This window comes from Prenolepis imparis, unplaced genomic scaffold, assembly GCF_030444845.1.
Source record: "Prenolepis imparis isolate NDT839.2.m4 unplaced genomic scaffold, iyPreImpa1.0 SCAF_13, whole genome shotgun sequence".
NCBI classification, from domain to species: domain Eukaryota; kingdom Metazoa; phylum Arthropoda; class Insecta; order Hymenoptera; family Formicidae; genus Prenolepis; species Prenolepis imparis.
In genome coordinates, this window is record NW_028141171.1 from 12,211,369 (window position 1) to 12,228,348 (window position 16,980).

A 16,980-nucleotide genomic window follows, 5' to 3' on the forward strand; every position below is an offset into this window, starting at 1 on the left:
AATAATAATGAATTACATGTCGGGCCACAGAACCACTTTACAATTTCCCGATGAATTTCTTTACTTCACAGCGCGGTATCATGCTCTCTATCATTATATGATCATAAGCGTAGCGGCGCGAATTAAGCTATATGCATCGAAGAATAAAATGCATAATTGCTCAATTTAATATTCTCACAGAAACGACAAGTTACCCTTCCCGTTTCCGAAAGATATGACACGTGAACAAAACGCAATAAAAAAATGAGTTAATGCGATGGTTGCTCTTATTCCAACTTTAATCTACATTTTCTAGTATGTATGTTAAAAAAAACTGAAACTAAAAGAGAATTAAGAAAGAGTAAAAAGAGCATAATCTGATTATATTAATTTCTCGTATAAAAATTAGTGAAAATTATATACGAAATCTCTTTGAATATATTTTTGGTAAAGAGACACGGTAACCTATTCTTGAACGGTTTTATCATTTTTGTTTCTCACCCGTAAAGCCGTTCACCACGAAAACGATATAGTGCGATGAACTGCGCACCATATAACCCGCGCGTTCGAAAACGATCGATACTTTACCCCCAAACTCTTGAAAGTTATACAAAAGCAGCTGTCGCAAAGGGAGAGAGAAAGAGAAAGTCGGCGAACTCTGGAAAAACAAAGTTTCAGAAGCGACGAGACGAGGACGTTATTCACCTCAAGTTTAACGTATCAATCGTGTAATCGATGCGGCATATCTTTGTAGAATCTACTTGGAACGACGATTATATAATGCTGGAGTACATATAAAGCACTTTATCTATCTATTGATAGCGCAATATAATAGATATTTTATATTTCTCTTTCGTAATTTTATTTTAGCATTATTTTACATATTACATACATATGCTTATCAAAATTTATACACTGAGAGAATTTTCTCTTAAAATTTACCCTGAAAATCAAAAATTTTATGAGAATTTCTCTGATTAATATTTATCACAATAAAAATAATAATATCTATCACAATAAAATATAAAACATGTTTGATTAATTTTACTATGCAGTTTAGTAAAATTAATCAAACATGTTTTATATTTTATTGTGATAGATATTATTATTTTTATTGTGATAAATATTAATCAGAGAAATTCTCATAAAATTCTTTACATACCATATTGTCCCACGATTACCATGATTTCCAGGGTAAATTCTAAAAGAAAATTCTCTCTGTGTATACGAATTTGAAATAACGTTTTAGCAAATGTGAAGTAATAAATTTAAACATAAAGCATCGCGCTAATTAATATAACATGAACACACAATATACACCGATACATTCAGCAAATTAAACTAAAACACGAAATAAAAAATTATCTCACGACAATGTAATACTTTATTTAATTTCTCGTGTGTGCTTGCGCGATACGAGTTTAAATTTTTAATCTGTTATCTGGCAAGATTGATTTATCCAAACGGCTAGCTCTGAATTATATCACCCTTCGCTAATGAACTTGCTCAGTCGCTTGCAAATTTCGCCACCTTTCTTACATAGCCGGAGACAAATATCTTCCGCGCGAGCAGGATGGTACTCGGAAATGTGCCCGCCATCGCACAGTCGCGCACGCTGTAAATGCTGTCGTAAATGCATTAAGGCGTGATCCGAGATCTATCTTTTCTTCCTAGCAAGCCGGAGGTAAGTTGACGTGTAATCCAAATTGATTTAGGAAAACACGCTCTCAGCAAGAAATTTACAGTGCGAATTACATATATAATATTATAGAAGTTGCGAGAGTCATTATATATTTCATCATCGTCGTAATGAATTTAATTTAATTTAATTGCGGAAATCGAGAAAATAATATATAATTAAGAGAAAGAGAGGGAGAGTTTATTTATTTTTAATGAAAATGTGCAAAGTTACGGAATAATAATTTATAATCGAAAACTTTCGTAAGGATTAAAAAATTTTCTTTTTATAGTGATTAATAAAGCGCTTTTAATATATACGAATTGAAATTTAATGTTTGTTGTTGCGCAAAATCTGTCGAGATATTTTATTAATTACATAATGATTAAATTCCCTCCTTCATTGTTCTCCAACATGAGCAAATCTTTGCGAATATCTATCTTTACGATAAATTTCCGCAATAGAATTGAAAGGAGACAACATTTCTCGTTAGCGGATTTCAACGTTATTGTCTGACGACAAAATAATCCGACATTGCTAAGCATCGATAGTACTATCGACAAGAGATATTTTATGACAATGTTTTACATTGTGATGAATTTATGTTCCTATCTTAGTTAGTAAAGTAATCCCTCTCTTTCTCAAAATCCATTTCTTGTTTTCTTATCATCACAATTATGTCCTATCTTATATTGCCACGTAATTTCGTTTTTTAACGTATGATATATGTATAACATATATCATATACCTTCTCCTCTTCTCTTTTACTCCTTCGATTTCCTTCGTCCTTTGCATCGCGCATCTATCTGTTCACAGAGAAAATTGTTCCATATCCTTTCGATATTGCGTGCGACTATATCTTTATCTGTGAATGTGCATTCGTTGTGCCGCCAATTTTCTTTTTATCAGTATATACGTGCCTATTGACACGTGTTATTCGCTTTTTGACCTCTCTTTTCCCCATTTATGTTTTTGAAAAATCGGTGACGAGTTTTGCTTCGCATCGAAACTCGACGAAGAGAATCGGGGTCGGACAAAAGGAAAACCGGACTAAAAAAGCTGAACTTTCACATTGAGCTGGAAAAGTTCGTTGTAAAACACTCGTGCAATGTTTCGAACGAGAGATCCATGGTTTTGCTGCCTTTTACAACTTACATTCCTAGCACTTCAATGATCATTTAATTAATGGCAGCGTAAATATATAAACATATTATTATTTCATGTTTTAAAATATTATTTACAACTGAAATTGAACAACTTACAAAATAATTTTTATTTTCTCAACTTTTCAATATTTTTATTTTCAATCTTCTATTGAAAACGTAATTAATTGATTTTTACGTATGATACTCAACGATGGTAAATGCAATTTTAGAGGCGAACCATTTTTTCGCCGATCTTTGCACGATAAAAAACGGCTATTCCTTGCCCCATGCGTTATTGGTTTTTTTTTACCTGCATGAGTGTAGCATATATTTTATTTTATTCAGTTTATTTTATTATCTTTACGAAAAAAAATCATTTATCTTTTGGGATGTAAACTTTTTTTAATACTATATTGAAACAAGCAATCCAATTTTTGCGCCCTTTGTCAACATTAGGATTTGTATCAATATTGCAGATTTGTGTATCAATATATATATATATATATATATATATATATATATGTAACAAAAAACTCTGTATATTATAATATTACAGACTTTTAATATATTCTCAGATATCTATTCGCAAAGATTCTATTATAAATGCAAAAATCAAAAGTCATACTGATCTTGGCATATTGGTCGCGAGTATTTGTATTTGAGTGTTAAAATTGAATATTTTGTGGACTTTGGCTGACGGATAAACTTTGCCAGTAACATATACATATAGTGTGAAACACGTAGATTGTGGAGGGGTAAACATTAAGCTATTTATAAAATCACAATGTACGATTTCCTATGCAATAGATAGGTGAGTGTGTCAACAACAGAATGTCTGCAATTTATATAATTATATACAAATTAATATAAACGTGTTGAAACATCCAATTAATAATTAAATTTCCAAATATTAATAATTAAATATTGATGTCCAAATATTAATAATAATTATTTATAATTATTATCCGCGTGATTCTTTATTAAAATGTAGTTTATAATTTCTCGAGTATTTGTTTACTTGCGAAAAGTTAACATTAGAATATTTTTGCAATATTTATGATAACCACAAATAAAAACTACGACGTCTATTTAAATATTTTAATTTACAGAAAACATTTTTTTGCGACGACTAACAGTGAATAACGGCGTCGCAATCCTAGTGCAAGTTTTTCTCTTCAAACGCAAATTTTCTCGCTGCAGAAACGAAATGACAAACGACTCGCGCGTTATGATATTCTTATGAGTCGCAGTTGTAATTCCGCATATAACTATGAGTTTTGACTACCTCGGATATACGGAAATGCTTTGTCTTTATCAATGTCTCTTCCGACTTGGTCGGAAGAAATAGCGACGATCTCTCGCCGTTGTGACAGATGATGGATGATCCTGACATTTCGTTAATGTAAAAGTGCAAGACGACTTAATAAGCTGAGCGACAGAGTTTCGCTTTTCAATCTAATACTTATGACGCAAATTTGAATGCGAGCAAACAATGACATTTCTCACAATGAAAGAATCATTATATGTGGTATCGATAAATAATTAAAATTATGTTGTGTCTTTTAACTTTTACCGTAATGTCAATTATAAAATATAATGCAATAATTTGCAACGCACTGTACTTCTTAATCATTGATCATCTCGTGATGTGATAATAACGAAGTGTCACTTCGCGTCGTGTATCTTCCCTTGAAATTTACGGGTGGAATGTGACAGTAAAGTGTCGCGCCGTTGCAAACGAAATGTATATCGTCGATAAATCAAACGTGAGCGGGTCGATGCGAAGCTTCTACGTCGTACAAAGTTCGAATTTGCAATCAGAGAATCGTATTTTTTTCCCTTTTTTGGATAAAAAATGTAGATCAATAAATCACAGGCAAAATCGATGGCGTGAAATAATTGACGAGAGGTAACTCTCTGTGATTTATATCCTACGATGAAATATGATGATGAAGTACCTATAATATATACGTATATATATATACGATGCGTTCCCGAAAAAAGTCATTATTCCTGTCTCGCAACGCTTTGCGTTTTTGCAATTTTTTGGTGTGCTTTAACAGTCATTGATAAAAATATTGCCGAGTTTATCATAATTCAGAGCTCCCGGAATAAATACAAAAACAAAATGCAAATAGCTAATTTCGCCGAGTCACGAGTAATTATACAGGTCGGTTATAAATTATCTTCTTGTTGATTTTTGTAACGATAATGTACGAGTCGAAATATGTATAAGAGAGTATCGGGATGTAAATGTTCGGTGCTGCTCAGGATTGCACTGTGTATAAAACAGAATCGTTCTGAAGCACATAGATTAATATCCTTTATACTGAATACTAGAACAACCCAAGCGCGCGCCATTCTTCGGTTTTGTATTAAAAAAATAATATTAAGAAAAAAATAATAAAGTTTATTTAAATGCGATTAATATTTTTTTACAGAAATCAGTTGATTAAAGCGTTAATTTACTAATTAAATTTTAAAATAAAAATATGTTATAAAAATTAAAATAGTAATATGTTTTAAATAATATGTTATAATACTTTAAACTCGCTTAATATTTTTGATAGTTATCAGCTGATTTCTGTCAAAAAATATTAATCGCGGATAAGGCATATTATAACATATTATTTAAAACATTATTTTAATTTTTATAACATATTTAAATTAAATTTTAAAATAATATGTTAAAAAATTAAAATAGTAATATGTTGTAAATAATATGTTATAATATCTTATTCTCGATTAATATTTTTTGATTTCAGAAATCAGCTGATAACTGTCAAAAATATTAATCGAGTTTAAAGTATTATATAACCTATTGTTTAATACATATTATATTATTTTAATTTTTATAACATTATTTAAAAAATTAATTAGTAAATTAACGCTTTAATCAGCTGACGCTTTAATCATATATGTCATGTAGAGCTTCAATTAATTTTTTTTCAGTAGTAATATAAGACATTAATCAGACGTTGTGATTGCTCGGTAGATACACTGACAAATTATCCAAATTAATTATTATACAACAAATTAATTATTTTTTACAATAATCAAGCTTCAAATACACAAGACATCTCGAAAACATTTCTATGAATACGAGAGAGAAAATATTATTGAGGAGAAAGAGACATTCTCTCTCTCAATGTCTCTTAATCAACTGATTTTTCTGTCAAAAAATATTAAATTTGCTAATTAAATATTCTAGCTTACCTATTTATATTTATATTGTGTATGTTATAATTTGCTAATTAAATTTTTAAATAATAATATGGTAAAAGTTATAAAATAGTAATACGTTGTAAATATAATATGTTATAATACCTTATTCTCGATTAATATTTTTTCTTTCTAAAGCTATATCTCTTTTCGAACGAATCTCCTTCGAGTTTTAATTAATTATTAATATTTTAATGTGTATATGTAACATGTATATAGTATCGCGCGCGCGTTATTAGAGTGAAGTTGCCGATGTTTGTAGCCTCGGCCATTACCGAAACGCCGCGAGTATCAGGCAGTTGGAGCTGCGTTCCGCTGTGATTAATTAGTAAGCATAATCGTTAGAAACGATTTCTAACCTTTGTATTGTAATATTTATCAATCGCATATCATAATTTCAACGTTAATATGTAGTCGTAATTGTTCGAAACGTATATTTCGCAAAAAATTTGATGCAAAATCTCTTGCTAACATAACCCAACTTAATATGTTTTCGGGCGCGCGAATGTGTTGCGATCCGTGGATATATCTATCGTTAATTCTAGCTTACATATTTATATTGTATATGTTATAATGCGAAATAATAAGATTATTCTAATATATGTATGTATTTTATTTGTTACAGGTAGCATTGCGATACACAGTGCGATTCACGCGTCGTGTCGGGAGTGCCGTGTAAAGTTTCGCGCGTCAGTATCGGGCAATCGTATAATTATTCGTATTTTCGCGAGTGTCGTGAGTGCTACCATGGACCAAGAGAGGAGGAGGCCCGGGGAGGCATCGGGCGACATCGGGGCAACTATGAGGTACGCAAAATAAAACACTTTCTAAACTGCATTGTTTATGAGATATTCGACATATGTGTATATACATAATTTGAAATATTTTGTTTTCAGATCAATGTGTGCTGTATTCTACAACTCTGCTATCGGTGAGTGAGAAATTGTTTATTTTATAACATTTCTTTATACGGTAATATGAAGGTGTATATAATATGTTGAAAATATTGAAATAGTAAAGTTTTAAATAATATGTTATGTAATATCTTATTTGCGATTAATATTTTTTGACAAAAATCAGCTGGTAATTGTCAAAAATATTAATCGAATTTAAAATATTATAACATCCTCCTTTTCTAAAAAAGGCATGTTAATATAAGTCGATTCTCGTAAATAATGTTGTATTTTTTCCGCGATACTGATTGACTGTTTCGATTCGCATTGTGCGTTATATTCGTAGCATCGAGAGACTGTTACCGCGAGGGTTAGTGGTTTAACAGTTTGTTCAAAATAAAATTAAATAAAATAATGATATTAGTTTTAAATAAAATATAATACTTTAAACTTGATTAATATTTTTGACAGTTATCAGCTGATTTCTGTCAGAAAATATTAATCGCGGATAAAGTATTATAACATATTATTTAAAACTAATATCATTATTTTATTTTATTTTATTTTGAACAAACTGTTAAACTACTAACCCTCGCGATGACAGTCTCTCAATTTACGAATATAACGCACAAAGCGAATCTTGACAGCCAATGAGCATCACGGAAAAGCGACAACAAAAAACTTTGATTTACATATCTTTTTTAGAAAAGGATCCTACATGTCGATTTCGCAAAATCTCGGTAGCACCTTTACTTCACATCTCTTATTTTTATCTCTTTCTCGAATAAATTAATCGAAATGGGGCGTAACGCAATTAAATCTAGCCTATGTCAAATTAATTTTTCGTCATAATGCCTAATACTGTAGATGTACGGAGCGCTTTCTTTTATTTATAAATTCGATTAAAATTTGTAATCGATTATTTCTTAAAAATATTTTAGCAAGAGGATTTCGCAATGCTTTAAATTTAGATTGCACGCACGCGCACCGGATATGTTTTTCACAGATTATCAAGAGGTAAAGATTGCGTTGTAAATCTGATAAATACGTATAATTAAACAGCGAAAGAGTTGGTCGTGTCAGCTGGCGCAATTACAGTTGCAGTATCGCGGTACCGACGACAAATTAATTCGCACGACGGACTCATTACTCTTTGCGCATTTAACCCGACGCGGGGTAATTCGGACGACCGCGATTAAATTGGGATTACGTTTCGATCCATTGAAATCTGCAGGCCGCATCGCTCTGCGCCGCTATTAATTACAATCCCAGACAGCGTTTAATTGCGTCAATTCACCGAAAACGTTTGAATACGAGATCGAACAGGGACCCGACATCGGAGGAGTCGTTACTCGATTATCATGTCCAAAATTTTTTTCGACTCGAGAACCGTGAGATGCCTCAAGGAATCACGAATATTTTGCATAAGAGCAAAAAGAGATTACCACCCTTGAAAGCTTGATCATATATCGCGATGCGAAAATAGAATATTGTAACAACACCAATATCATGCCCGATACATAATCTCTCGTTTCATTGTTCAATCACAATCTATTTGTTGAGCACAAGCCTCCTTTTATATTAATCTTTTACATAAATCTTTCATTTGCGCAAGAGAATTGGAATTTTGCATCGTCAGAGAGTTACTCGACAGATATTTGTGATATATGAAAAATTGAAAATTTAAATATGCCTTACATTTCACTGATCCAATTTCGCGCAGCGATTGCATCGCGGTACGGTTACATCGCGGAATGTCACGTAGGAATCGAGGGCATCGATACAAATGCCACAAATAATTCAAAATAAATCGCATCGACGTCGTAACGGGGGGCGTGCCCCGTGCATAACATTATTTATCGCGTATATATCTCAGCCGTAGAGGGAAGAGGGAAGACGTCGTCTTTGCAGCCCGCACGAAAACGCATTCAACAACAAACACACATACAATATCGCCGGATGCAATCAGTACCCCCACGGCGACGGCGGCATGCAATTTCGTACGTGCTCGCTCGGGGATCGATGGATCGCGCGGATCGCGCCCAAGGAATCCGGCTGATTGCACAAGCGTTCTCTCTCATTCTATCTCTCTCGTCGCGCGCTTTCCTCCCTTTCTTTTCTCTTGTTCTTGCTCTGCGACTCTCCTCGAGAGAGGAATTTTTACGGCGGAAACGATTTTCAATTCGGACGAAGGCCTCTCCGTGTCTCTTTCGCACGAGTGCATCCGAGTGCGGCGGATTACAGCGGACGCAATTCGCAACTGTTGCGGAGAGTTCGTGGCACTCTCTTTGAATACGCGCCGCGGTAACGAGCCAATCAGAACTTCAAATAAAACGAACCTTTGCGCGACATGTATTTCCCAAGACAGTTCCTCATTCCGTATTTATAGTAACCGGATACTAATTTTAAAATACAATCTGCCCTTTCGCGAGATTTATTACAAACTGGAACGGAATGTGAGATCATATACATATGTATATGTGTTTCTATTGTTCTATCAAGGGAATTTATAAACATTATATTCCATGCAACTTTTTGTTCGCGATTGAGTTTTAAAATAAACTTCTCGTAAAAACATTCGATGCAAAGAAAGATTCGATTTGATAGTAGAGATAGAGAGAGAGAGAGAGAGAGGTCTCGAAGACGATGCAAATTTTCTGTAATTAAAACAGCGACGACAGCAAATGAGGAGTCGTTTTATTTCCAGTTATCGATACTGGAAATTTATTAGGAGAAAGAGAATACTTGGATTAAGAGCTCTATCGAAGATTAAGAGCATTCCATTGACAGAAGAGCTTTATCGTAAGATCAATCATGATTAAGTTTCATTGAGGGATTTAATTTCGCTATAGATATCGTAATAATATCGTAATAATTTTTGAATCAAGTTTCTGTTTGAAATCATATTGACAATGATAACCAATCAATCGCGAGGATTATTCGTCTGTCGCATAGAGCGTGTAAACCATTCGTTCGTATCAATCGACTGTGAAAGAACAACGGATGATTGGTTCTTGGGATACAGCTTATGAGATTACATATAAATCCCTTTCATCCCAAAATCGATTTTGTTATAAATGCAAAATAGAAGCTTTACCGAATTATCGTGGCATTAGAAAACTTTTGTATGAAAATATCGATGAACCAACCTATCTCGATTATAAAAGATATCGTATATATCTCTCGAGTGCAATGTTTACAAGTGCCTACAGATAAATTAACATTTCCAATGCTTGAATGTTTTACAATTGTTTAAATATCGTTAAAATAATATGGTTGTCAAGAGATTAAAACATCCCGATCGCGATGAATATATTCGTAAAAAAAGGAATGGCGTGGCTCGCGCGATTTAATTTTCCTTACCTGGTGGCTTCCTGTAGCAACAGGTGAGGCGGCACCCAAAACTTAACCCTCAGGGCGAATCTTAGAGGCGCCACGCCGCCGCCGGTCTGCCGTTCTATAGGGTTCCTCAGGTTTAGCCAGAGCTCCTCGCCCTTGGCATTCTGATACTTTAACCCAAAGTAATCGCACTCCTTGCTGACCCCCAGACAATCGCAGGCCTGCAAAAGAGAAATCAATGTATTATTTTTCTGTCGCGACTTCACCATCGCGCAATCTTATACTAACTCTACGTGTTTCGAACAAATTATCCATATTATTCCAGATGCGCTCCTTCACGAAAATCGATTTGTTCTCGGAATATAATTTACTAAACGATATCCCTTATATCTCTTCGATTTAGTGTCTAATCATTTAGTAACTAATCGTTTAATCGCGACACTTTGGCCGATTAATTCAAACGGAAGCGCCAGTCCGATTTGCGAGCGAGTGGCCAGCCACGGAGCTAGTTTCAAACAAATCACCGGCAATAATTTAGAAAGTTACTGCACACGAGTATAATAGGTGTGTACCATCCAACCGAGTACAGATATCGCGGAAAAGCGAGCGCCGTAGAGTCATTATCCGCGCTCTGTGTCTCTCTTGCTCCATCCCCTATCCCATTTTACCGCAGCCGTTTTTCGGCCATTCTTGCCGGTAATTTTTTCTCGCCGCCATAATTACGAACCGGCAAAAATATCGCGATTGAGGCCGCGCTAACGTATGCAATTAAATTAAGCGTATATTGCTTACGGCGATTTCTTTTGCACACGGTACATACACTGAAAAAAAAGATTTGTTAACTTGACTAAACCTTTCAACTAAATTATTATTTTGTTAATTGAACATATATTAGTACTTGAGTCAAATATACGTTTTGTTAAATTTAATATGTTATATTTAATTTAAATATTTCTATATGTTCAATTAACAAAATAATATTTAGTTGAAAGGTTTAGTCAAGTTAACAAATTTTTTTTTTCAGTGTATGTAACAAGTGTTCAAATTTCCCAGACATTTTCCTCCCTTTCATACAATGTTAAAAATAAATAAAAGTACAACGTTAACTATAAAATGATGCAGAATAAAATATTTATGTGTATGATTATAATTAAGTGATGCGGTAACATCGCGATGTCAAATATATAAAACGCGACTAGTTGTGTAATTGTATTCACGGTACATATATCATCGAGATACTATCATTGCTACCAAATAACTTGGAAATAGAAATTCTAGTGTCAAATGTGCTTTTAATTAAAATATCTCGAGAATTGGAGTTGTAATAAAAAATCTAACTCTTTTCTCATATAATTTTGATGTAAGTTTTCGATTGCGATCAGTTCGAATAAAATTTTATAGAGAAGTCCTTCCTTTTCTTCATTGTTGGAATTATTTTATTATTACTTCGGATTCTTTCGTCTACAGAATGTTTGATAGATTTAATCGGAGTCAATTTTTCCTTAGCAAGATTTATATCGGTAATTTGATCGTCGACAATTTTCGCGCAAAGCTTTTCAATATTCATCGTCATATTTCACAGATATATTGGATTGAATGAAAGAAGCAACTATAAAAAGTATTAAAGCTAAATTCTCAATAAGTAGTCTTTTCCATTTATCTACTTCCGGAGACTCTATTCATTCCCTCCGCGTCGCAATCAATACTCGCAGTAGCGATACGCATCGCACTTTTATCATAAATTATGCTTTTAGTGCTCCATTCGACTGACGTTATTGCAAACATTCCCATTATATCTGTTATTGACGCCACTCGAGTAAAAATGTGAGTCGATGAACAAGTCGTTAAAAACATGTACACATTCATACTTCATTTTCCTTTCAAACATCAATATTTCGCTATATTTAAATTATGTCTTCGCAGACTCGGACATCATCTTGAATAAATCATGTAACGATTCACTCGAACTTTCAATGAGAAATTCATGAAAAATTCGTGATTTATTCACAGAATGCCGTATAGTAAATAATTATCGCTATCGCTAGTTTATAGCCCGGTCGACCCAGATAAAATAATTTTGCACCTTGCACTTTCGCTGGCAGATAAAGCCGTTTTAATCTAGTCAATATAACGTGACCGCATAATCTCTCCTAATAAACGACGTTAATAAATTCATCCGGTGACGCGTTCGACGATCAGCTGAACACGGTCCGGTTACGCGCTGAAAATATCAATGGGATGCGTTAAATCGCGGCCACGCGAATCAATTTCCGAGATATTAAATTATTGATATCGTGGTAAAAACAAAAAAAAATAAAAAACGCGTCCGTGAGATGCATCATCAAAGTGGTGTTTGACGCAAAAAACTGTGATGGAGATAAAATAACTGGACGATTCAGTAAATTTGCACGCAATATCGGCAAACTATCGGGAATAAAAATATTGTAACCAATTCATTTTTTCTGCGGTTGAATGTATACATCCATATTTGTAATAAAATCAACTTTAAAGACAAATATGGCTATATCGCAAAGATAATAAGAAACAAATATTTTTAATCACACAAGTTTCCTTTACGTGTTTTTTTTTTCATGTTTGTCTTCGTTTACTTTTTACTTTGAATATATTAACACTGCGGCCTCGAAATTGTGATAGTCACTACAGCAAGCTTTCCATTCGTCATAATATTCGATGCAGCTTGTAAACAAATTTTCAGCAATGTTTTTAAAACATTCAAAAATAGAAATTATTGTTTTTATCATTCTGATAGTATCGTTCAACTCTCTTGATAATTGATATACATATGCTTTAGCGACATAAGTAATAAACAATTTATCGATAGTGATTATTTTTATTTTTTATGAATTATTAATTTTATTAGAATAATATAATAATATCGACATCTAGAGGAAAGATAAAGTATCGATGTTAAAAATATATATCTCATATGTTAACAGTAAAAGAGAGAAGCATCGATACTTTCTATCTGAAACTATCCTAAAGTTTCCAGATGAGAGTGTTGTAAATTTTTGTAGTGATTCTCTTTTTTCTTTTTTTCCCTCTCTCCTTTTCTCTCTCTTTTAGAGGATTGTGTTTTCCTAGATATACCGGTGTTACGAGCAAACTCGGTCACGTGCGTTGTGATAAGGGAAATTCACGGAGAGCACTCGGGCCCATTGTCCCTGCGGTAATTTATCGTGTCCAACCGGTGGTGTCGGTGGTTTTTTCTAAAAGTAGGAGTGCGCGAAAACGAATAGTTGACATAGTCGACCAACGACGAGCATTATTCACCTTCGTGATTCCTCCTTTGCGTCGTCGTGTTTGCGCAAACATAACGCGGTGAAGAATGCGCCTTCGCGCTTTGTATTCAGACGATCGCGATTTAGACAAATGTATTACATCGATCATAATTGGCTCTGATTATGTAGAAGGCGAAGTTTCCTTCGTATTCACGTGCTTCCCTTATATATGTATATGTTTGTGTTATATACTATGTGCGGAAAGTAAAATATGAAGAATGCAGATTGGCACGCTCTCTTTGCTTTTATTCGTCGTTTTCAGGCAAGTTAGATCGTACATATAAATTATTCTTTTCTTGCTAAAAACTCATCGTAAGAACCGGACAATTGAATTAGGATTATAAACAAAGTTTGATTAGATTTCCAGATGATATATCTTTGCAGATAAAAAACTTTTACTTGCAAGATAGTAAAAATTACGTAAAAATAAAAGAACAGTTTCGCAATATCGAACTCTGTTATTCGTTTTTAAACGTCACTTGTCACGTTTTTTAATTTCGCGAATGTGTGACGTGCGAATGTGTGACGTGCGACTACGTCGTTTTGCATAGGTGGACTGTAGTGCAATAACGCGGCTAGTGACACATGAATTGCAGATTCGCAGACAAACAAAGTTCGGAAACAAAATTTACAATGCAGCCTTATGTTTATGCACCATTCAAAGCATTCTGGAAAAATACAGCGCAGTTTTAAGTGAAAGTTTAAAGGTCTATTCAAAAGGAACGAGATAGTATTGATTACGCATCCAAGAGCCATTTCTCATACATTTCTTCTTCACTTTGTTCTCGGGACAACTTTTAAAATGTATATCAAACGTTATCCGAGAATTATATATTGCAAAATAAAAATAGCGATATTAATCGTCATAAATAATTTCATTATTTGTTACTTATAATGTTATACTTACAATGTTGCTCGAAAAAGTCTAACTATTTCACCGATTTAAACACACTGACATTAATAAAATTGAACATTGATGAAAGACGAAAATTAAATCAACTTAATTATATGTTCACGCGAAATAAGGAAAATGTTTAGAATAAGATTTTAAAAATTTCTCGCTGTGACAAAAAGAAAATCGATAACAAATAATTAATCTCAAAGAATTCTTAAAAAAATTATCGTACATCGACTTTGACAAATATCTGGCGAATTTCAAAAAGCGCAGTACCGAAGTCTTCATTGTTGAATAAGCCGACAATTGTTGCCTCGAGTAAGACTGCAAACACAGACGTAGGCAGACCTCTCTTGTTTACTCATTCTTGATTGGGTCGTGAATCTATAATGAACTAGAACCAGTTTTCCGTTGAATGCGCACCAAGAATTGCGAGCACGAAACTTTATCCGGCATATTTTTATCATTCACCAAAGTTGTTTGCAGCATCTACTACTTGCGGAGAAAGAATGCGTTTTAGGAAGTTTCTCTCTTTCTCTCTTTTTCGCCTAGGAAAATCCCTTTACATTATTTCGCCGGGCTTTACGAACGCGCTGGGTTCGTATAAATTTTTGCACCGCTAGCAGACTCTCATTCTTTCCTTTTTTCTCATGCAGCTTCCAGAAATGATTATGTAAATTTTCGATATAGTGTATTGCAGCTCTATTTCATTACGAGTATTTTCGATATAAGCACTGCTCCTAAAAGTTGTAAAAAAACCTAATACAAATAGATTTATTTTACAAAGTACATGAGTCTATCAAATGTCTATCTTTTTGAGTAAAAATTATGAAAACATAATATTATTATATTAACGCAATATTATTAAATATTTGAGTAATGAAAGTAAGTTGTAAAATTTCAATTATGTTTTATTGCTATTTTCGTTACGAGACTGATTTATGTTCAATATGAATATATAAAGTTAATAACAGGAAATCCATTGATATACAAATACATAATATTAAAAGCAGATCTCATTACATACATTGATGTATGTGCTCATTGATTTATTAATATAAACACATGGATTAACATAAATACATAAAGTATAAAATAATATCATTATATCAAAGACTTCGATATGTGCAACTTCCATGCGCATCTAATACGTGTCAGCATGTGCAATTATTTTTGATAGTCTATTTATCAATCAAATCGAATACAATTGATCTAAATTTTATAAACATGTAGTCTTTATTTTTAGATTATCTTATAAAAATAAAGATTATATGTTTATATAATTTTATTTGCAATATGCAAATTATACGAGTGTATGATATGTCACGCGAATGTATGTATAATATACGAATATATAATTGCCACAAAGTGGTTTATCACTATTGCTTCCAAATGTTTCAATATGGTAATGACAGATTGTTGAATTGGAGATTTCTTGATAAAATTTTGATAAAATAATATCTATATGTATTATCAAAAGCAAATGCAAGAGCGAAATACATTTTTTAACTTGCTTGGTGATATCTCGGGTCATCGAACAGCAGTATTTCATAAAAAATTACACGCATGTAATATTGAAATAAACGCAAAAATACGCCGCAACTGCGTATCTCTCGCTCCCTTCGCTCGCACGAAAATGACGTTCAATTTATCAAGCTTTGCATGGAAATGTATTTGAATCAATATTTTATTATGCTAATTAGCTACTGACAGTTACATCTGATAGTATTTTATTTGTTTTAGACACATAAAATAATCGCAGACAGATGTGATGATTTATATTTTAATTATGTTTTGCATTTGTTTAAAATTAAAATATGTGTTTAAGATCACATTTGATGATAAGTCAAAAAAGACAATAAGATAAATAATACAATTAATTGCCCGAAATGTATTTATTTACTCATATTGTACATATATTAATTTTTTTTAATACATCTAACGAATTTTGATCGATCATACGTATTGAATATGTAACAAAACATAAATCAAGTATACAAATCCTAGCAGCTTATGTCTTTTTACAGCCATATATAATATTAATAAACAATAATTTGTTAATAAAATGTGTCAGAAATATTATCGTGAAAAAACATAATTTCTTAACAAAAAATGCTAATAAAATTAAATTTTATTCATTATTCCTATAATGAAGAGTGACATGCATTGTGCACTCTTAACTATATATGTACATATATATATTATTAAAGTACCCGATTTATTTTATCGTCACGCACAGCGCATAGCATAGAAATGTTTGCAATTAAAGTTAGCGAGACTACGTGCATCCATTGTATATTCCGGTGTCGCGATACACGACGCGATGTATCTCATAATAGCAGATCTTCATAAATACGAAAATGTATGCACTTGTAACGACGCAGCTTTCTTTTTCTCATTCAACTTTTTTACGATCGTTTGTAATTTCGCGTGTAATCGCCAGCACGAAACTGCACGTCAATATTTTTTCCTCCCATTGCGCGCGTTGCAGGACGTTGCCCAGTCGCGGACGCACCGCTTCATTCATGAT

The 16,980-nt window shown here is 32.9% G+C and overlaps 1 protein-coding gene and 1 long non-coding RNA gene across 3 annotated transcripts in view; one reads left to right on the top strand and one right to left on the bottom strand.

Annotated features, from left to right (window-relative positions):
* The window catches only part of LOC145944505 (uncharacterized), a 161,268-nt gene that overhangs the window by 127,477 nt on the left and 16,811 nt on the right, over positions 1 to 16,980 (top strand). For both annotated transcript variants that reach the window (XR_014426685.1, XR_014426686.1), the window contains 2 exons: positions 6,650 to 6,830; positions 6,921 to 6,955. This is a non-coding gene — a long non-coding RNA (uncharacterized LOC145944505). The remainder of the gene's footprint in view (positions 1 to 6,649; positions 6,831 to 6,920; positions 6,956 to 16,980) is intronic.
* Positions 1 to 16,980, bottom strand: part of Dnr1 (E3 ubiquitin-protein ligase defense repressor 1) — a 139,528-nt gene that overhangs the window by 18,307 nt on the left and 104,241 nt on the right. Inside the window, exon 2 of the mRNA XM_083052856.1 lies at positions 10,281 to 10,477. Coding sequence (XP_082908982.1) covers positions 10,281 to 10,477 — 197 coding nt within the window. The remainder of the gene's footprint in view (positions 1 to 10,280; positions 10,478 to 16,980) is intronic.